We start from the raw sequence: 23,607 nt of genomic DNA on the forward strand, positions 1-23,607 counted from the left end.
GCCACAGACACCATTGGTCCACTCCACGGTAAACAGCCCGATGCAGCGTGTTGAGGTCGTTGTATTTGGGCCTCTATCACTCACGCGATCAGGGTATCAGTCTGGGTATTTCCACCCAATACGCTTTTGACAGCAGGGCGACCACTACGACTGTCCGTAGATGTGGTTGGGGGAACGTCGGAAAAGGGAACGAAATGTCATACGAAACTGAAACCCATCGTTCACGCGATTGTTTGGAACTAACGGAGGAAATGATGCGAAAAAGTCTCCGACTCCAGCACTAGCGGATGACAAGTTAATACGATCGGCGACAACACGGGACGCCACATTCAGTAGGTATTTACGTTCTAATCACGAACCCAGCAGTCCTGGTGGGAAAATGCAAAAGCTGCAGCGACCTTTCAAATGACCCAATCGCGTTGTCAAAGTGGCCGCGACCCCGCCAACTATATCATTCAGGACGCGGCTGGTAAAAAGCAAATGGTTCACTTCCATCTAATAAAGCCCACAACCGATACCTTCCCCGAAGCCGGAAGTGTGCGATCGAATCAGAAAGATGGAGTCGAGAGCGTCGGCCTACCTGCGTGTGCCCACGTTTATGTTCCAAAATGTTAAAACTTCCAAGCCCTCAGCCCGCTGATTGGATGAATCGTTGGATATTGACCGGCCTTGTCGGCCTGTGCGGGAACGCAAGAAAACCGAGATATTTCCAGCGACAGAAACATTGCGCCAGATGAAATAGTTTTTGAGTTTTAAGGGGAAAATGATAAATGGAACCAATGCTGGATTTTGAAAAATTAAAATGTCCATTTATAAACATCTCATGTGGACGTTATGTCACAGCATTAATGTTTTGCAACACCTTAGAAGCCAACAAGCGTATAAGTTTAGTGTTTCATCAAATAAGCCTAAATTGTCTTCTCTGATACAAAACAGTTTCACGTGAAAAAGGACCAGTTACCTGCTACTATTAAAACGTAATCACTCACCCTACTTTATCCTTCCAAACACATACAAATAACAAACCAAACATGACGATTTATCCATAAATAAATAAACACACTTTTGTTTAATCTCACACCTAACTCTGAAGTGCAGCTAACCTCTGTTGGTTAAAACGATTCTTACATTAAAAACAACAGCATTGAAGGTCCAAATACAGCCGACAGTCGTAAGCACGCGAACTTTTCAAGGCGCAATGAATAATAGGACTTTCACGTCCGACGAACAATTTTCATGTTTACGGGGGTTGTTTTGTGAGCGTTCGTTAGAACATTAGTTTTGTTATCTCAAACATGCAGCAGCTGATTTCTTTTTTTGGAAGACATTTTGCTGGCAACCTTGTGCCGCTTTTGTCTCCAATAGGATACTGAAACCACACCTAAACCTTTCAATGTGTAGAAAACGATTTCCCGGCCAGTTGAATGCAAAAAGCTGAGTATGTGGACGAGGTTATGACTGAATTCAGATGGAATACAGTTGTTCAACCTTGGGAACCGTGTAGATGTAGATGAACCGACTACGATTCGACCTTCACGATACAACGGGGACAACACGAGTTAGGAAGTGAACGACCAGCGAAACGCAATCAACGTCGTACGCCCATGTTGAATAATAACAACCTAGAGATTGGAATGGCTGGCCGTCCTTTTGTAATTGCGAAAATAGTGGGATAACGTGCGATGGACTTGACCGAAATCACCTGTTCGGTCCCCGAGAAGTTGCCACGTCTTCTTCAGAAATGTCTGGGTCCATAACACATGTTTCGCGACCATGATAAAACAGTACATACAGGGCGTTAATAGCGGATATGAGAGCATCAACCATCACACGCTACTTCGCATCACGAAGAGTGCAGCAAGGAAGTAAAAGTAAATCTTACACGGAGCACGAGTGTCAGTGCCAGAGCAATGGAAACGCAAACTAGATTATCTCCAGAAATCAAAATGATTTAACCTCTTCCTGGCCTCGTATTTTCTAGGGCCGTGTGGAAAACATGTGGCCTCCTAAGCGTTAGTCGGTTTACAATAGTTCTAAACGCATGATGAGTCTACTGTGAATTATATGTTTTGTGGGAATAAACGAATGCAGGCAAAGACTTTCACACAGCCACTGGTTACTTTGTAAACCCCACCTAGGTTTGTGTTGTAACACCAGCATGTCACACCAACTTGCGTTCCGTAATATTATCATCTAATTTCTATACATATTATACGTAACAAAACAGGTCAGTGTTTCTAGAATGTAGCATGATTAAACGACCAACACTACTTTTTTCAAACAAAGTCAAAAAAGGTAAAACATGACTATGTCCGTTATGCTAACGTTAAAAAAAACAAGGTCATAAATTCATTGTTGATTGTACGCGAAATCATATGGAAACTGTATGTGTTCCTTATACCTAAAAGGTGGGACGAGCTCGGATCACGGATCCCCAGCGCAGCCGTTGCGGACCAAATTTTGGGAACCTCTGCTCGTGTATTGTTGTGACGGCTGAGAACCATAAGTGCAATTTTTATGCTACGTTTTGTTTCTGCCTACATACAAAAACCAACCCTATGCCGCCATACAAAGGATCGCATCTTGCGCAAAAACCAGAAACACGATCTACGTGGTATTTGGTGGGTGTCTACAGGGCGTTGTTCATTAATTGTTTTAATCCTGTTCATTTCACGAGAGACAACATTCACTTTCACTGCGCATACGTTAGACTCTGCGGTCTGTGTTTTAAGACTGGTCGGGAAAGCGGCTAACGTTAGCTGCGGACCCCGCATATCCCTCGCCGCGCTGCCCACTGGCAACCGAGCACAGTCTTCTATCGGCGACACGCCGGTTCGGACGGGGAGCCCGGCCCACGAAAGGCAGGCGCGGCATTCCCTTCTCTCCAGGGAAACGGGGTCGACGTTTTCGCGCGCTTACAACACAAATGTTTTCATAAAAATATTTTTCTACTTAATCATCACGGTTCCTCAGCGCAGCCATTGCGGACCATAGTATGCGAACCCCTGCTCCAGTATTGTTGTGACGGTTGAAAAACAAAGGTTTAAATTTAGTGCTACTTTTTGTTTCTGCCTACATACAAAAACCAACCCTATGTCGCCATACAAAGGATCGCATCCGGCGGGAAAACATGAAACACGATCTACCTGGTATTTGGTGGGTGTTTACAGGGCGTTGTTCATTGTTTGTTTGAATCTTGTTCATTTCACCAGACACGACCGATACGAGTGGCGCAACTACATGGTTGTATCGTTACTCGCCAATTAAATACAAACAAATGATCTCATTTCTGGGATTGTTATGCGATAGAATAATTATTGAGCAAAGTAAAATTTCCTCATTCTTTTGTAATAACTCTTGCTGCGCTTAGTGTGTTGTTTTGTAGACATTTCTTAGTGTTAAATCTTGTTTACTTGTACACTCTACGATTACAAATACACACAAAGACAATGCGTATGTTTTGGAACCTAAATAGATCACAACACATCATCATAGTATTAAGTACATTTCAACCTCGTCAAAACATTCGCCTTCCGTAACAACTGTTCTCGGTTTGCAATAAAAGCACCCCTAGCTCATGCCCAAGCATTGTGACCGCTTTGCCTTTAAAGTGCATGTGACACGGAAAATCAAACATGTTAAACAATTAAACTAAGAGATGTTCATGACTTAAAAACATTTTTTGCCAAAAAAGTAGCTTGATACTGGTTTCGTAGATACAGCTGATCAGAGGCGCATTTTTACCGCTTCGAACGAAATCGTGCGAAAGCGGGATTATTGTTGCGTGACGTCATAGAAAGCGCTTATGGTTATAGGGGTGCACCGAAAGTTCGGTTTGCCGAATTTATTCGGCCGAAACTAAGGTTTTCGCAATTATTCGGTTTCGGCCGAATATTTCTGCAAAATTCGGCCGAAACCGAAACTTTTTTACTGCATATAACGCTGATACGCGAAGTTTCGAAAAGGTTAAAATCATTGTTTACACTGTACGAATATGTTCGTTTCATTTGCTGACTTTCACAGAAATGATAAAAATCAACTTTAAGCATTTGGTACAGAAGACGAGGTTATTCTTCGAGCGCCAAAAAAGGCTGTATGATAGGATAAGATCTAATCCAGTATATGATTTGTTTAAATTTATTGCGTTTAAAGAGATGGATACCAAAATTAGTTTCGGTTTATTCGGCCGAATTAATTCGGCAACTTTTGCCGAATATGCGGTTTCGGCCGTATATAAAAACAGCTGTTTCGGTGCATCACTACTTACGGTCGTGCGAGTGCTGGCAGCAAGCCTTATGCGCAGGAATGTTAAATTGGTTTAGTATAGTTTTGCATTAAATAGGAGACAACGAGTGAACAAGTGCAACAAACAGATTTTGATGTTATTTGAGCTGCAGACAGATGGCCGCTCTTTCGACCTATTATGTCTTATTTACTTGTGTAATAAGAAAACAGTTACTGGGACAGGGTGTTCTTGTTGTTACAGCATTTATGATCGCTAACGTGATACATGAACTTTTGAAAACACGACAGAGATAAACCGTCAGTTTAGCACTGTCGTTTTGTCCACTCACAGCAAAAGATAGAAGTAGGTTAAATGAATTTTGACCGCCGAGAAAGCCCGACCAAATTAGCTGATTATGCAAAACAGTTATTCTGTCATAGTAACACTTTTTGCCTGACAGTAGCGTTGCCTACGTGTTCGCGTCATAAATGATTTGTTTAATTCGGCACAATCAACCACAAATGTATTTTTCGCGTATATAGTTTGTAACTAGAAATGTTGGAATCATCAAATTAAAGTCAACACCAAGGTGAAGTTAACGTTATGACATCACACCCAAAAGCAAAGATACGCACCCTTCCCGTCTCATGGAAGTACAGAGTAATGCCGTTTATGCTATACCCTATCTTCCGATAACTAGGGACAAATAATCCTTTGGTTTGTGACGTCACATATTTTTGTGTGATGTAAAACCCTGTCCTGACCTTTGAGGTAACGTAATCTGTGGATTCTCCTATGCATGAAACTATTCGATATTTGCAATATAAGGCGCCTTCTATATCTAAACAATGCATTTTCTCGACGCGAGTGCCTTGTGTGATGTAATTTTCGCCACAGCGCAGATAGTTTTATGATTTTGGTCGCCGCTACTTTTCGTGCAGTTTTCTTTTAGCAAAGTTGTCATGGCCGTGTCGCATGCACTTTAATGATAACGTTTGCTCCTGATCACAATTCAATCAGAAATGACATTTTAAACTTGCTTTACTTTTTCCGATTATATCAAAGTGAGACTAAATCAACATGTTCATTACGTAACAGCTGCCTTACGAAATACTGCCTGAAGTTAGTTCCAGAATTAGAGCGCAAAACAAAGAAGGGTTGACGAGGCTATAGGGTTCCTTTTACACAAACAAACCGTCACAAACTTATTGTTATGCGAACCCTTGTGTGGTAGCGAGAGCAGTGCGACTCCCGAACATAGCGAATATCTTCCACCATCTGTGTATTGTTTCATTGTTTTGTCACTGTCGCTTTTCTGATTTGAAACAATGGCTGTTTGTTGCGAGTTAAGTATTTTTAATTCACATCCATATGACAAACAATACACGCGTTCAAACACGACATCCCCCCTATCGCCGGACCGCGCCCATATTCACTTTCTCTGCTCACACGTTGGATTCCACGGACCTTGTTTCAAGACTGGTCGGGAAGGTGGCTGACGTTATCCGCGGACCCCGTTTGTCTCGTTTGGCGCTGCCCACCCGCAACCGAGCACAGTTCTCAATCGGCGACGCACCGGCTCGGACGGGGCGTCCGACCCACGAAAGGCAGACGCAACGATCCCTCCTTGCCAGGGCGACGGACCGACGTTTTTGCGCGCCTAAAACACTAATGTTTTCAATACATTATTTTTCAACTTTATCGTCACGGATTCCCAGCGCAGCCGTTGCGGACCACAGTTTGGGAACCCCTGCTCATGTATTGTTGTGACTATTAAAAACCATAAGTGTCATTTTTACACTATTAATTGTTTCTGCGTATATATAAGAACTAACCCTATGTTTACAGACAATGGATCGCATCGCAATCCAGCGAGAAAACATGAAACACGATCTACCTGGTATTTGGAAGGTGTCCACAAACCGTTGTTCATATATTGTTTGAATCCTGTTCAATTCACCACACACAACTGATACGAGTGGCGCAACTACATGGTTGTATCTTTACTCGTCAATTGAATACAAACACATGATCTCATTTCTAGGTTTGTGGTGCGATAGAATAATTATTAATCAAAGTGGAATTTCCACATTCTTTTGGAATAACTTTTGCTGCGCTTAGTGTGTTGTTGTGTGCATTTAAATAGTATTTCAACTGCATGAAAAAGAAGTGTAAAAGCAAAATAATATGTTTCAACCAAACAAACGCTAAAATCCGTAAAACCAAAATAACAAATAGAAAACCTTAAATTTGTAGACATTTCTTAGCATTGAATCTTGGTTATATGCGTACACTCTGTGATTACAAATACACACAAGTACAATGCGTATGTTTTGGAACCGAAATAAATCACAGCATATCATCATAGTATTAAGCACATTACAACCTCGTCAAAACATTCGCCTTCCGTAACAACTGTTCTCGGTTTGCAATAAAAACACCCCCAGCTCATGCACAAGCATCAACGTGACCACATTTCCCTTCAATGATAATAAAACCGTTTGCTCCTGATCACAATTCACTCAGAATTGACATATAAAACTTGCTTTACTTTGAATATTACCTTCCAATTACATCAACGTGAGACTAAAAAACAAGCTGTTTTCACAACGTAACAGCTGCCTTACGTAACACGGCCCGATGTTAGTTCCCGAATTCGAACGCAAAGCAAAGTTGACGAGGGGATAGGGTTTCTTTTACACGAAAAAAACGTCACAAACTTATTGTTATGCGAACCCTTGTGTTGTGGTAGCGAGAGCTGTGCAACTCCCAATCAAAAAGCGATTTCTTTTTTCACCATCTGCGTATTGTTCCATTGTTTTGTCACTGTCGCTTTTCTGATTTAAAACAATGGCTGTTAGTAAAAGGTTACGTACTTTTAATTCATCCATATGATAAACCATATACGCGTACTAAGACGGCATCTCACCATCGCCGGACCGCGCCCACATTCACTTTTACTGCGCATACGTTAGACTCTGCGGTACGTGTTTGAAGACTGGTCGGAAAAGCGGCTAACGTAAGCCGCGGACCCCGCATATCCCTCGCCGCGCTGCCCACTGGCAACCGAGCACAGTCTTCAATCGGCGACACGCCGGTTCGGACGGGAAGCCCGGCCCAGGAAAGGCAGGCGCGGCATTCCCTTCTCTCCAGGGAAACGTGGTCGACGTTTTCGCGCGTTTACAACACAAACGTTTTCATAAAAATATTTTTCTACTTAATCGTCACGGTTCCTCAGCGCAGCCATTGCGGACCATAGTATGCGAACCCCAGCTGCAGTATTGTTGTGACGGTTGAAAAACAAAGGGGTAATTTTAGCGCTACTTTTTTTTTCTGCATACATACAAAAACCAACCCTATGTCGCCATACAAAGGATCGTATCCAGCGGGAAAACATGAAATACGATCTACCTGGTATTTGGTGGGTGTCTACAGGGCGTTGTTCATTGATTGTTTGAATCCTGTTCGTTTCAACCAGACAGAACTGATGCGAGTGGCGCAACTACATGGTTGTATCGTTACTCGCCAATTAAATACCAACACATGATCTCATTTCTGGGTCTGTGGTGCGATAGAACAATTATTAAAACAAGTGGAATTTCCCCTTTCTTTTGAAATAACTCTTGCTGCGCTTAATATGTTTTTGTTGTGCGTTTAATAGTATTTCAATTGCGTGAAAAAAACAAGTATAAAAGCATAAGACTTTGTTTAACCAAACAAACGCCACAATTTACAAAACCAAAATCACAAATAAGAAACCTTAATTTGTAGACATTTGTTGGTATTGAACCTATATATGTACACTCTATGAGTAGCCCCGAGGAATTGCTACACTGAAAAATTGAAGATATACCGGTAAGACTCGTCCAGGCTTCCAGTAACACCATAACCTCAAGAATTACTGCGTTTCTTGAAAGCATCCTGAATCCAGTTAGTGTTCTCTAATGCAAGGCGACCATCAATGAATATTGCAGAGACAGTAAGCAATATCTTGAGGAACTTCATCACTGGAAACAATCTAATGCCCAACACATCAACATTACTTCACGGCACCACGAACTGTACATTGTAGCGGGTGATGTGAGAGCATTGTATCCGAATCTCCCCAGGGCCATTATATCTCAATCATTGAAAGCGGCCTTAAAATGGCAAGAAATACCCTAATTAAATTATCAATGTTTTGCATAAACAATGCCTTACTGCGCAATGCAGACCACTTTTACAGACAGAAAGAAGGCATCGTTACTGGTGAAAATAACTCCGTATCCATAGCCAACATTGCTGTACATTATATAGTCTGCGGAGCAGCCACTGAAATTGCAAAGGCTCAAATTTTTAAGCGATTCATTGATGATATTGTTTGGATATCGTTTGGTGCTGCAACTACTACTGCCATACGACATAAATTGGCTCAGTGTTTTGCACTAGCTGGGCTACAGCTAACTTTCCGACAGGCCACTACTGCCGAACAACATTCCTGTGTGGAATTCCTTGATTTGTGCCATGTATCTGATCCGGCGTCACTGGCAGGTTTCAAAATCACAAACTACATGAAACCTACTGCCCTTGACCGGTGCTTCTTAAATGGACGTTCACATCATCCAGTGCACGTATTTAAATCCATCGTCTTCTCGGAAGCTATACGTATGCGCCGGTTAAATGAACATGATGAGGACTACATAGATGCATTAAAGTCGCTACACGACGAAGCAAATAAATCAGGCTTCCCCGCCAAGATGACGCGAGATGTCTTAGCCACAGCCAGCAAATGGAAATCCAGATTTTTCTGTGAAAAAACGGTGGACAAGGCAACGAAGTCGCGCAAACTCGAGTTTTGTCAGGTTTTGTGCGACATAATTTTTGTTGGAATTATACTGGCAGTCAGTTACTAGCTCTTTTCTTACATATCCAGGTTTTTATTTGCATTATTTAATTTTTTAATATTTTTTAATTTTTATTAAGGTACTTTCCTTTATGTGGCAGACCTTCGCTTCTACTTAGTAAATTTACATTGTTTTGTACACTTTGCAGAAACAGATGATGCCCTTTTCAGGGCGAAATATATTTTTCTGAAAAAATAAAAACATCTTTCAAAAAGCTGTCTAACAGATTGATTTAAAAAGGTTTTATACTCAGCTACTATGAGTACCAATACACACATGTACAATGCGTATGATTTGGAACCAAAATAAAACACGGTACATCACCATCTAAATAGGCCGAGTTTTAAATATTTCTTGCCGAAAAGGGGCGTAAGTTGTGACCCAAACAAAGTAAAGACCGTGTCTCAATGGCCACCGCCACGGACTAAAAGACGCTTTCCAATTTCTCGGCTTGACGTCAAATTCCCGCAAATATATACATAATTATGGGCATATCGCTGCCCCTCTTTACCGACTTACGGAAAGTAAAGAGTTTCGTATTGGATAAATGTTGCCAGAATGCTTTTGGTGATTCCAGAGAGCGTTTAACTTCGGCGCCCATTTTACAATACCCAGATTTCGTACAGCCGTTTGTGGTCGATACAGATCCTTCCGATATTGCTGTAGGATGTATTTTGTCGCAGAACGTGGATGGTGAGGAGAGGGCAGTTAACTACGGGAGTAGGTTTGTGGATTAGTTAGATAAAAGGTATGTATCTCAAATACAAGGCATAATACGTTGTCACACCCCTTTAACTCGACATTGGTGATCGCTCTTTCCTAGACTGAGGAAAGGTTTTGTACATGGAAACTGATTTGGAGGTTATGATCGCTCACAAACACTTAAAAACTTATCGATAACATTCAATGTCCAACGTTTTCTTCAACTACCTGTGGCATTCCATGTAAGCTTGTTGACGCGACTTGTAGATTCGTCGGACCATCGTTGACGTCTTTGAGGGAACCGAAGGCAGAAATTGCACACTCGGTCTTTGCTCCTCTTGGTTGGACTGGGGAGCGTGGTCGGCGTGCTCAGCCAGCTGTGACGAAGGAATACGATCCAGACAGAGGGATTGCTTTGGGGACTTCCCCAACACGTGTTTCACGTCTGGGTCTGCTTCGGACAGCGAGAAGTGCACTAGAGGGCGGTGCGGAACTTGGAGTCAGTGGTCTCATTGGGCAGCTTGCAGCGCTACGTGTGGTATATGGATCGAGTTGCAAGATAATTTCTGATGATAAAAAGTTCTGTATTATCCAACCTACTAGTTGCAATACAGTGTGAAACAAAGTAAGAGTGTGATAAAATCTATTTGGTTAAAGTTTGCATGAACCACTACTTAAATAGAAATGAAAATGTGTAAGCGTAAAAGTTCGTATCTAGGTCAGTTGTAAACGCAAAAATTTCGCATTTGAATGAAAGAAAATGTAACAGGGCTTGGCACTTGGACGCGAACGCGAAACTGTCTCGGCTACTTCCCGGATACGTGCACGGGCAACGGTGACGAAACAGTGCCACTGTGTGTGCAAACCGGGGTGGATGGGAAAACATTGCGAATATCGTAAGTCTGATTTGCTCCCGTATGTTTACAATTTCAAAACTGGCAAAATGCAATGAGTTGATGGGTGAATTTTTATTGCCTTTTTGTTATCTTTATCAAATGAAATATACATTTGTACGTTGTGTTGCTTAGACAGCGGTGCATTGAAACTCAATACTTTTCGGTATTTCCGACTTTATTACTGTTAAAGGAGTTTAAAGTACTCCAGATAGTTCTAAACAAGTCAAGCGCAGTTCCATTTTTTTGCAATTGTATTCCCGAAGACCTCCCGTAACATTTGTGCACCATAGATAAAGAGTTTCATTTTCAGCCGGGCCTAACTTAATTTGCGACTCCGAAAGCATCATCGTTGCATTCGATCGCCGCGTTGTGTCAGACGAGGGCCTTCTGACAACTGACCATAACTACGTCAGTCTCGCGTCCCGTGATTCATCGGATTGCATGTCGTTTGGGGAGCATTTTAACTCGACTGACTGGTACATGGTGATTGTTCCATCGCCGATCGACGCTTCTTGTGGTTCTAGAATGGAGGTAAAGTTCATTATTCACACTTGATCGTGTAATGTAATTACCATGCTTTTTGCCTATGTTGATATGACGTTTTTAATTTCGCGGCCATCTTAATGTCTTAACAACTTATCTCAAACTTAAATGCACAAATTCTTCAGTAGACAAATTCTGCAGTCATGTAACACTCTGGTTTCGTGACTGCTATGGTACCTTGTGCATTTGTTCTGACACAAGCCTACTAACTTATTAAAACGATTATAACAACACGAGTACTTGGGGGCTGCTGCTCGCTTCATCAGGTGCGACAAATGAGGGTAAGCAAATAATATGCGGTAACATCGACCAAAACAAGCAAAAAGAAAGCCAGAAAGCGTTGATAACTGTAGGTCATTTTGTCTTACACCTGATAAAGCGAGGAGTGGGTCGCGAAAGCTCGTGTCAATAAAGTTGTTTTAACAAAACACGTTGTCACAAGAAGAAAAAGATGTACATATTTATGTACCTGTTAAACGTTTACAAATTCAGAATAAGACATATTTTAGTCATGCTTCAGAAGTAATAAATAAACTCATCCACAGGTAACACCTAATGAATACAGAATAAGCAACAGAGTGATTTGGCAAGCAAGCGACAAACGAATTCGATCAACTGTGGTTTTAATCGACTTTACCTGCGTTTACCAACGTGACGTCACCGCTTCGTCGGCAGCTGCTGCGGATGGACCTCTTTCTATAGAAGCTTATAAACGGTGGGTTTTAGGTGGATCGAAATTTCCAAGGGTTTCTTGTACGCACTGACCTTGTGGCCCTTTTAACGAGATTTACAAATCTGTTTAGGAGCTGCACCTATCAAATTTATGTACCGCTAAACCCGTAGCACCTTCCAGACATAAAAAGTTTCATTTCATGGTAGATGATCACTTTTGTAGTGTTTTGGCCAGGGCGACACCTTGCGGTGAACAACACAAACATCATACACAATAAAACACTATGTCGAAAGCCTTTGGTTTTATCTACACAATTTTAAAATAGATGGCAATCACAACTGTTAAATTAAACAGAGCACAAGGTCCCTTAAAAATGTTATCATGTTCATTAGCTGCATATAAATATTTATCGGAGAATTATGACATACATATGAATTTAGCAATTGTGCTGGTTTGTAATCTAAAGTCCCATTCAATTGAAAAGCATTAACCTAAAAGTTAACTCTAATCTGAAATATTGAAAGTAGATCATTCATAATCGATTAAGTTCACCAATGCAGACCGAAACTAACCTCACCCTGCCTTCTGCAGTGAAATTGAACTGATCACAGCGAGTGGCATTTTCGATGTTGACATTTCCCTGTTTCGGGACTCCACCTACCAACGCCCTCTGCTGCCCACTAGCGGCTCATCTCTTGTTACACTCGCAGAGGGAGATGTTGTTTATGTCTCGGTCGACCTTCGTTCACGTGACCTACTACCATCCGAAGACGCTGTTCTCGTCATGGATAACTGCTTCGTGACGTCATCGCAGAGTACACGAACACCGCTGGCATATTTGTTCAAAGAAAAGTAAGAATTTCTGAAAGAATTACACTGTTTTTTTTTTGTTTAAAAAGAATACTTTTTATAACCTGTATTTACTTTTATCATTTGCCCAGCCTAAAGTCACATGCAAAGAAAAAGCAGAATTATAGTCGTGTAAAAAATTTCATGTTCAAGAAATAGTGCATAACATTATCACTTTAAGGTGTCCATCGAGTCCATTCGTCACCGTAATTTCGAACGGTGAGTCGAGATCTGGTCGATTTTCGGTGAGAATATTTGGTTGGACAGGACGTGATTTGATGGCGGAAGATGTGTATATTCACTGCACGGTAAAACAACATTCGATAATATGTGATGTGGTGATCCTTGCATGAAATAAGCATTTTGGAACAGAACACTGAAGTCTTATTTCAGAATCAGTTTTGGTCATGTGGTAACTCTAACCATATTTTATAACATTTTAAAATCAAAATCGCGGTTGTTTTCCACATAAAATTCCTAGAGATTGGACATAAACGATCGAAAAACAACAAGATCTTGATGGCAGGGGCGGTCGATGAAATTGATGGAGAACAGGGGTTGGAGGCAAAATAAAATAAAAATAAAGTCGATAAAAATGTGGGAGAACATGTGGGGGGGGGGGGGGATGAGGGGCGACGGTGGTTGGGAGAAAGACCTTGATTTAATGATATCTCGAGACGAAATAAGAATATTAACTATTGGTTTGTTGAAAACTGGATTCGTTTCAATCGCGGGGCGTTAAACAAATTTTTGGAGTTAAAAGTATAAAAAAGCATTAAAAGCCAAAAGGAAATCGGCTTGAGTGCTTTAATAGACTTTTTATTTTCCAGGTTAGTGTGTGTAACGGGGATAAAGACGCATGTTCACCACAATGTTCATCAAGACGAGGAAAGAGGAGTCTCGTGACGTCCCACTCCAGCGCTCATCCGAATCAACACGTCGCTGTGCTGCGAGAGGAAGCGGCGGCAGTTGTACAAAGTCGGCAGGTAAGTGAACCACGGACGATCAATGATGGATTTTCTGCCGTAGGGGATTGATTTGGAATGCATCAGAATTTATTTAGCAATACGTAATAAGCGGTTGAGCTAAACGATTCAATCAATGTTTCAATAGCAACCAGATAAAAAAATATTATTCTTTTTATTACCATTTTTCCAAGCTTAGTTTTTGTATATTCTTCAGTGTTTCCTTTTGATCTATTTTGTGTATACGTTCGTTACAGTTGGGCACAAACAATGGTTCACGGCTGATGCACGAGACTGTGGAACAAAGTGGGAAACCATACACGGCAGTTGAAGCTATAGTTCCACCGTCAGAAGATGGAACGGCAGCTCTAAATTTCTCTACTGACATCTCCCGGTTGAAGTTTGATCCCGACAAGATGGTGTCAGCCGGGCCACTGGAGATTGTTTTAATTTCTGGTAGCTTATTCAGTAGTCTTTAATTTTTACATAGATAGAATTACATTGCATATAGTTTGACCAAAACTACAACAATAGGAATTGTAAACATGAATTTTTAAAACCATATTCTACCTTATCTTAAGTGGACAAACCAAAATTACGATTCTTCTACAATCATCAATTGTATTTGTTTGAGTTCCCACTTTGGGTTCTGATAAAATATTGCTTTGTGCGTGGAATTAATTTTGAATCGAAATTTCCTTCAGGTATGGATTTTATTTATAACTATTTGTTTCCGTTTCTATTGTAGAATCGAGACGCACGAGATCGATAGCGAAAAATATCAAAAACGAAATCTCATCCGCGACACCAATATTCGCCATTACTTTCTGTGTTTTGTGTCTCTGTTTTTTGGCTTCCTTATTTTTCGCCTTTTCAATTGTTTTTTATCGTCGCCGGTGAGTTTTTTTGTTTTAATGGCAGGTTTGGGCCTTGATTGAAATCTTTTTTATGTTTGTTCAGCGCAAACCACACTTCTCATTCTTAAACAATTAAGACCTTATTAATTTGTTGCAATTGAAGCCTAAACCACCCAGAACTTAGAACTGATTTTTTATTTGCATATTAACGTTTATTTTTATGCGTCTCCATCAAAACGATTTGTTTTTTTACCAATGCATAGGAAAAGCATTACCTCTTGATTTCTACCCAAACGAATAAATAAAATAGTTTGAATGAAAAATGTTGTGCCTGTGATTTCACAAACACGTGGGAAGGACAACAGGTGGGTTTGCAGAGTGTAACATTTTCCAGTCAACCTTATTTAAAAATGTAACGAATTTGAACCATAATAATTTCCTTAGTGTTACGAGATAAACGTTAATCTTGAATTTTGATGACCATGGCCATCTTCCTCACCCATACGTTTCAAGTCGAATTTACGTATACCGTGTAACATCAACTAAACGCAATGCAAGTGTATTTTTTATTGTGTTATTTGACGCAAGTTCCCGATTTTCTTGTTATATAAAATAATTTAACAGCGAATTAGGAACGAATTAGGTGTTTTGCAGTTTGCAAATCATTTTCTTTGTTTGCGTCAAAATTTTTATTTGGATGTTTTCGCGGCCACAGAAAAGCAATAGAACGAGACCATTTCCTCAATAATCAGCGACAACGATGTGATTTGGCAGATTTTGCAGTCGATTCTGACCTTTTTGAGAATATTGTTTTTTGCTTGCTTGTCGTGTAATATTTGCCTTAAGGTTTGTGGAATGCCAAATGTCTGTTTGCATTTTGGTAGTAATAAATCTCCGTGTCCCAGACATATGCAGTGTCAACAGCTTCGTTTGGATTTCAAGTCTTGCACAACTGCCAGGCGTATTGCTAACAAATTGTATTTTCAGTTAATTACATGGAGAAATAAGTTAATTACAGGGAGAAACTTCAAACAGGAAGTTCGCGAAAACTTGCAAGGTAAACGACAAAAATAATCAGTTAAAATTTGTATAATAACCTTGCGAGGTAAAGAAAAACATTTGGTCTGAAAGTGTAATGCTTCTATTGTAGACTTTTACTTCAAATTGTAAATGAACTCCAAGTCTCGGTATTAACCATTCGCTATACTCTCCTAGTTGCAGTTCTTTAAAATAAATTGCCCAAGGGTATTGTGCAGAGGAATTTGTTTGTGTACAGAGATTAAGCATTTGCTGACACCAGCAACCTGCCTGACGTCATCGGTGTACGGTTACCAGCGATTGCGAAACTGCAAAGAAGCGTTTTGCGACAACGGATGGACGGTAAAAATGATGCAGATTCACTGAATATATTTTTTGATACTTCAACAAAAATTGAATATGTGAAAACGCAATGGTTCACATAAGCATTTAACAGGTGATTCAACGTCGGTTCGATGGATCGGTTGATTTCAATAGAACTTGGCAGGAATACAAAAATGGATTTGGAAACCTGACTGGAGAGTTCTGGCTGGGTAATATTGTTAACGTTCAGGCCTTTAACAACTTAAAACATTAATGTGCTACACTATATAAGGTTTGGATGAAATCCATAGAATCACGAACACACAGGGATGTCGACTGAGGATTGACTTACGAGGTTTCGATGGAACATTTGCATTTGCTCAATACAGGTTTGAGTATTGAAAAACATGAACAGTAACTTGAATTACAACTGACTTATATCAATGGAATGTTGCAGTTCGTTTGTCATTGAAGACGAATCAGACAATTATCGTTTGCATTTTACCGGATACAATGGAACTGCCGGAGATAGTTTGAGCTCTCATCCACTGAATTGAATGCAATTTACGACAAATGATCGTGACAACGATCAACAGTAAGTTAAACAGCAACTATTGTATATAACCTGTGACGTCACTTTTGTGTTTAAGTGGTGAAAATTGCGCCATGCTTCGGGGAATACCCCGAGGTGGATGGTGGCACAATGGATGCTTCAACACTGCTCTTAACGCTCCCTGGGGAAGATCAGAAGGGTCATGGCAAAAAACATAGTATGGCTTACATGGAAAGGAAACAACGAAGCTTTAAAGGAAACTAAGATGAAAAATAAGATGCGACTGAATAATTTTGTTACTCTTCTTCTGCCCATTTATATATCATTAGTTAAAAACACAGAATTGCGCACGCTACATATAATCATAAGTCAAGTAGATAGTTGTAAGTATGACGAATTTGTATGTGAAAAATAACTGTCAACAAAGACAGCACTAAAGGAGTGTATTTATACAATATATTCTATATGCCGAAAATCGAATTTTTGCTTCCATCGCTGTAATGCTTATAATCGCTAAACCAACGGAACATATTTCGCTTTAATAAAATATTAAAGCTGTGATAATAGCAGGATGTTTTTCGGTTCTTCGTCAACTAAAAAATGTAGAAAACTGCACAAAAAGTAGCGGCGACCAAAAATTGTAAAAACCTTTTGCGCTGTAGCGAATTTGACGCAACACAAGGCGTGTCGAAAAATGCATTGTTTAGATAGGAAAAGGCGCCTTCTTATATTGCAGATATCGAATAGTTTCAAACATTGGAGAATCCACAGGTTACGTTACCTCAAAGGCCAGAACAAGGATTTTACATCAAACAGAAATATGTCACTGTGACGTCACAAACCAAAGGCTTATTTGTCGTTGATTATCGGAAGATCAAAGGATATAGCAGAGACGACACTACTCCGTACTTCGATAAGACGGGGATTGTGCGCGTTTCTTTGCTCAGTGACATTACATGACATAAATTTAACCTCATCATTATGTTGACTTTACTTTGATGATTCCACCATTTCTAGTTACGAACTATATTGCGAAAAATACAATAGTGGTTGATTGTGGCGAATTAAATAAATCATTTATGACGCGAACTCGTATAGGCAACGCCACTGTCGGACAAAAAGTGGTGTTATGACCGAATAACAGTGTTGTGTTGCATAATCAGCTAATTTGGTCGGTTTTTCTCGGCGGTCTTTGCCAGCCTTAAAATTCAATAAACCTACTTTTATCTTTTGCTGTGAGTGGACAGAACGACAAAGCTAAATTGACGATTTGTCTCAGTCGTGTTTTCAAAAGTCCATGCATCACGTTAGCGATCATAAATGCTGTAACAACAAGAACACCCTGTCCCGTAATTGTTTTATCATTAACAGTGGTCATCTGTGTGCTGCTCAAATTAACATAAAAATCCGTTTTTTGCACTTGTTCACTTGTTGTTCCCTGTTTAATGGAACCCGTTTTACAATGTTTTCCATTCCTACACATAAGGCTGCCAGCACTTGCACGACCAAAGCGCCTTCTATAACGTCACGCAACAATAATCCCGCTTTCGCACGATTTCGTGATGGACTTTGAAACACGAATCTTTAAGCAGATAACAAAAGCATTAAAAACTGGATATAAATGTATCAAGAAAAATATTTCAAAATGGAATTAAAAAAAATTTACCGCATTTGTCACGTATAAACATAGCAAATACTAATAGTGTTTTTTCAATGAAATTAAATCCCTATTTTACAAATAAATGTAGTAAACAAAAACAAAGGAACGGTTATTTACCTGTTGGGACTTTTTCGCCCTGGATGGCAGTAGAGAGAAGACTGTAGTGATGTGTATTGTTTGTTTGTTTGAATTGCGTGTTCAACTGCGAGATGCGTTTCCCTTAACTCCTGACTCCTCTTCGTAACTAACCAAACTTGTGTTAGTATGTTTTATTCACCAAGACGATAGATATATGTTCAGAAATACAAATCAACCCCAGAGTAGAATAAACAAACGTGATTCTACGCCAAGGCGTACCAACAATGTAGAATGAATGGTGAATCTACACTAGGCAAAAGCCCAGCGCAGAGTAGCGACTCCACAATGTGGAAATGAATTCGGGCCACAGAAACCAGAGATTTAAAGACAATCATAACAGTGTAAGAATGTCGTCGCGTGAGCTACGATACTATCATTATGCGATTACGATCAATTTTTCCTGGGCAGTTCCGAGAACTGTGGTATTTATCTGGGCGGTACAAAACTGCAAGTCACTCTCCATTACCTAAATGGAAAATTACGTAAATGTGAACACTACGTCATGCATAAACGTTACACTCGTCTTTTCCCAAAAAGTGTTTTACAGAATAGGCAAAGAACAACGATATAAGAGAGAAAAGAGAAAAGGAAAAGAAAAAATGGTATTTTAGCTTTGTCAAAGTACATGTCACAAAATAATGGCCAAACAATAAAACCATGCGTAAAATATGTCAATCAGCAGTTATGTGCTTCATCAAACCAAAACAAAACTAGAGAGCAAGGATTTTTCCTATTGGGGCTTCAGACATAATAAAGAGTGGGGAGGAGGCAATATAAAGGGCGACCTTGCTTAATTATGCGCCATGTAGTATAAAGGTATCAGGCCCCTTCTGACTTGTCATGCAGACTCGTTAAGGGTTGAATCCACATTTCACATTTAACAGACGTCAATTACGCAAGGAATAATATTAACTAACGTTTCGGTGACAAGGAGACTTAACAAAGTTTAAAAACCCTTTTACAGAAAGTGAACATAAGGGAATTAGTATTACGTAACCACTAAGGGCTAGGCATGGCTTAAAAGAGTAGAAACAAAAGTAGTATGTAACATTACCGGGTAATTTGCGATAACGTTCCGACGTTTGTAGCCAAGATTTCTTGAAATATCCTTGATGTTTACCATGGCAGATAAAAATTCAGTTCATTGCCTTTAATAATCCATGACCGTTGAATAGCGAAATTGTATAGTCCAACAGCATTCCATAGGTTTAATTGTAAATTTCTTGAAATGAAATCCACCTTCCGTCGCACAACAGACTTTGTCGTGTTTCATTCCTGCCTGTTGGCATCGGTTCCAACACAGTGTGATGGTCCGCCGGAATATACGGTGCGATTTCCCGCACAGACAAGCCAACACCGCCGGCCGCCCCGGCCAAAATAACGAGACGGAAATTGGGCAGGGGAAAACGAACATTCACGGAAAATATCCAACGTTGCATATGGGAAACGATGAAATCCGTGCGTACGCGAATTGAATCTCCTCTAAGCTCGATTAAAGCGCAGGGCTGGAGTTGACGAATCCTCAGGAAAACACTTGTGAATGGAAATTGGGAACAACGGTTGACGAATCCAAGAGAAATGGTAGCAGCAACGTCCAGCAACGGAAAACGAGGAACCTAGAAATCTCAGCAAGATTTGAGAGAGTTGCGCGTCAATTTGCAACTGTGCGCAATCCAAGAAAACAGCGAAATGAACGCCGAGATTATGGCTTGAATATATCCTGATAAATATTCAACCAGATGGCAATTTTGATGAAAGATTATAAAAGAATCCTCGTGGCAATTAGATGATGGAAGAATTACGACCAAAAGTACAACTGGTTTGGTACTCACGGTCAAGATTTGTCGTTCGTCTTGGAAGAATATCCTTCACTCTTCTTTGAAGCTTGACGTTCGGGAAACTTCACAGGCGGGGTCGCCAAAATGTAGAGATGGAAGCAACAAAGACGAAAGAATAGACAGACGTAGCCCCAGAGTATACAGACGTTCATCTTGGAAGAATGTTTCACCAATGGACGAAACGCAAAAGGCGAACCAAGAATGTTGAATGGTTGAACTGCACTACACTACACTACACTGGGCAAATTAGAATAAACAAACGTGATTCTACGCCAAGGCGTACCAACAATGTAGAATGAATGGTGAATCTACACTAGGCAAAAGCCCAGCGCAGAGTAGCGACTCCACAATGTGGAAATGAATTCGGGCCACAGAAACCAGAGATTTAAAGACAATCATAACAGTGTAAGAATGTCGTCGCGTGAGCTACGATACTATCATTATGCGATTACGATCAATTCTTCCTGGGCAGTTCCGAGAACTGTGGTATTTATCTGGGCGGTACAAAACTGCAAGTCACTCTCCATTACCTAAATGGAAAATTACGTAAATGTGAACACTACGTCATGCATAAACGTTACAAGACGGTTGGAATTAGTGCTGCACTAAATACCCCACGCAACTGCTGTTTTGAAAGTCTGATTCACTAAAATTGCAAGTTGCAACACTTCATACAAACTTTCAATGGGTGTCACATAGTAAGTTTAACATCTTTCTACTATTTATACTTCAGTGTAAGAATCTTTTACTCCGTGGTGGAATTGAAATAATTTAACATGGTATTCTCTTGTAACGCGCCATAGGTTAGGGTTATTATAGGATTAGCCATAGCAATAGTGATGCTCGAAGTGAAACACGTACACTCCAGATTGAATAAATGTCACTCTTGCTAACGTTTGCCGATAATCTGCACAAAAAACATTCGGTAATGCATTAACATACGAGACACGTTCAACGTTTGCCGAAAAAAAATCCTCCACGCAAATTACAAATTAAATATCATCATGAAAGACAAGCATATTATTTTAAACTATTTGTTTTATTTTTTATGTGTGTTTTGAAAATGAAAAATTATACATTCCAGTGTTAGCCAGTGGAAACAGCCTGAGGGATTAAATACTCAGCAATCTCTTGAACAAATAACCAATGTAGTGGAAAAACTTGGTGCAAAGAAATGTGGATTGTTTGTGGTTGAGTGTGAGTCCTTCCATGCACCGACTGGTGAGCAAAACAATAGCTAACCACTTGGTTAATACTAAAATTCATACTGTCAAGTTGCAATATGGCTACAGCACAGAATAAGGACTAGATTTATGCCCTGCAGAATTTTTTTTGCCTACCTCTAATTCAGAAATGTATGGATACACTTTTTGACCGATGCCATGTATTACAAACAAAAGTTTTGATATCCTAATCCTTTAATAATGACATTGCTGTGATTACTTTGCCTGAACATAATTAAAAAAATTATCAAAAGATTTTGGTCGGTATATATGTGTTTGGGTCGTTTCCTGTAATAAAGGATCAAAGCTTGGAGCTTTTCTTGAAGACTTAGTGATGAATTATTTTCCCAAACAGATTAATTACTCATGTTCATCTTTTGAACTATAAGCAGTACTATAACTATAATATCTTAGTCACTACCTATATTTATACACAAAAACATTCTTGGTCCAAGTTGAAATTTTGGCCTCCTGTACAAAATGTCTCTTCACTACCAAACCAAAGGAGCATACAGAGACTACCTTAAAAACCTAATAGGCATTTGAAGTTGCAATGCACGCATGTGTCTTTAATACAGCTTCAGAGCTACCACAAAATATTTGCTACTTTCAGCTTCCAATTCCAAAACCTTGCACCTGCTTTATGACTCTGAGTTCCCAGCATCAAGGTTTGCTTTATTTGAAGAAGGTTCTTTTCTTGTCACCGACGTCATGCTTTCTGCATTCCTGTCTAAATTGCGAGCTGTGTGGCAACCTAAGAAAGGAGGGAAAATTGAATGCAAAGGACAGCGATATGAGCTTGGAGATTTCCTGATCAAAGTCGGCATTGTTGCTGTCGGTTCAAACACTAAAGGCATTGCCATAGAGGTAATTACCATTCAGATATTTTTCTGCTCTTTTGAAGCAATTTCAAAAGCTTATACTCCAGTCCTATTTCATTTACAAGTTGCTTTAAAACATTTATGCAATAGAACTTGGTTAATCTGGATTTAAGTTGATCCGACAATTTATCTGGATGAGGCAAATGTACAAATTGTAATTAGATGGTGAGATAGGCCCTGCATAAAACTACAAAAGAACTTGTACTTAAACGCTTCATTTTTCTGCAAAATCTAATTGCATTTTTTGTTGCTCTTTCACCCCAAATAACCCCATTTTAGGCACTCAGGGGCCTAAAATGCACCAGTCCGGAAACCAATCTTGATCAGAATGTGTAGCTGAGGGATGGATCTTTTACAAAACCACAAATGAATGGGACCTTGTTCCATTAATTTTTATAGCCTGACGTTTTCGTTGTATTTTTAGTTCACTTTTCTACAGCACCTGACACCAAGTAGCAACCTGAAGCACCCAAACCCCACTAAAACTGCCTGAAACTGGCTCAAATTCACTTAGCAACAGCACACGCACATGTGCTCATTTTACTGGTTTGCCCTGTGACATGCTTTCCATTGTGACAGAGGTCTACACAATTTCCCACCGCCAAAACTTATTTTCATACAAATACTTATAGTTATGCATCTTCAATCAATGTTGCAATGTAAATAGTTGTCACAAATAAACATGCAACAGAAAAATAATAAGGCGTACGTACAAATTCAAAGGAACTTTCAGGTTTGTTTTTTAAACCAGTCTGCACTGTCTTTATGTCCTTTCACTTGAGAAATTTGACAAATGAACTTTTTTAATTTAATACTCCTTTATTTAGGTGGAATACACGCCATGTATGTTTGCCCGCGAGTCTTGGGGATTAATGTCGGAGATGTTGCAAGCTATAATTGGGGAGCAGGCACCCCCAAACCTTCCCTCTTTATTGCAACCTAAAGGTGGTGAACGCTTTACTCCAGAAATTACAATGCAACAATACATTGAAATGTTCAACAATATCAGAAAAGCTGTTGCAGCTAGATGATATCGAGCTATAAACAGACACCTTTTGTGTTTGGAAAACTGAACAATATTGCATACAGTATGTGGGCAAGAATATAGATCGCTTTTGAATGTCTGTATGTCTGAAAGGTCTTCTAGTGTATGCATTTTTGCTGAATAAAATTCGCAGTCAAGAGTCAAAACGTAAAGGAGCCACAGTTGTATGCTCCTTGAATTGCCAAGTTTAAGTAATATGAATTTTTTCATAGATAAAATGTGCAAAAAAAATTTGGAAAACAAGTTGGTTCATATTGTGATAAATTGCTTGAATGTTTTGCACGGTTTTGCCTAGATACATGGCTTAAATTGATTAATGCAAATGTTTAAAAAAT

The 23,607-nt window shown here is 39.8% G+C and overlaps 2 protein-coding genes across 2 annotated transcripts in view; one reads left to right on the forward strand and one right to left on the reverse strand.

Annotated features, from left to right (window-relative positions):
* The window catches only part of LOC145902176 (uncharacterized), a 171,509-nt gene that overhangs the window by 6,040 nt on the left and 141,862 nt on the right, over positions 1 to 23,607 (reverse strand). The window lies entirely within an intron of this gene.
* Positions 20,706 to 23,268, forward strand: LOC145902216 (mediator of RNA polymerase II transcription subunit 20-like). The gene is made up of 4 exons (XM_082990094.1): positions 20,706 to 20,821; positions 21,208 to 21,344; positions 21,960 to 22,213; positions 23,055 to 23,268. Exons 1-4 carry the CDS (start codon positions 20,808 to 20,810, stop codon positions 23,256 to 23,258), a joined length of 609 nt encoding a protein of 202 aa, XP_082846220.1. The 5' UTR covers positions 20,706 to 20,807; the 3' UTR covers positions 23,259 to 23,268.

This window comes from Ascidia mentula, chromosome 5 (genome assembly GCF_947561715.1).
Source record: "Ascidia mentula chromosome 5, kaAscMent1.1, whole genome shotgun sequence".
NCBI classification, from domain to species: domain Eukaryota; kingdom Metazoa; phylum Chordata; class Ascidiacea; order Phlebobranchia; family Ascidiidae; genus Ascidia; species Ascidia mentula.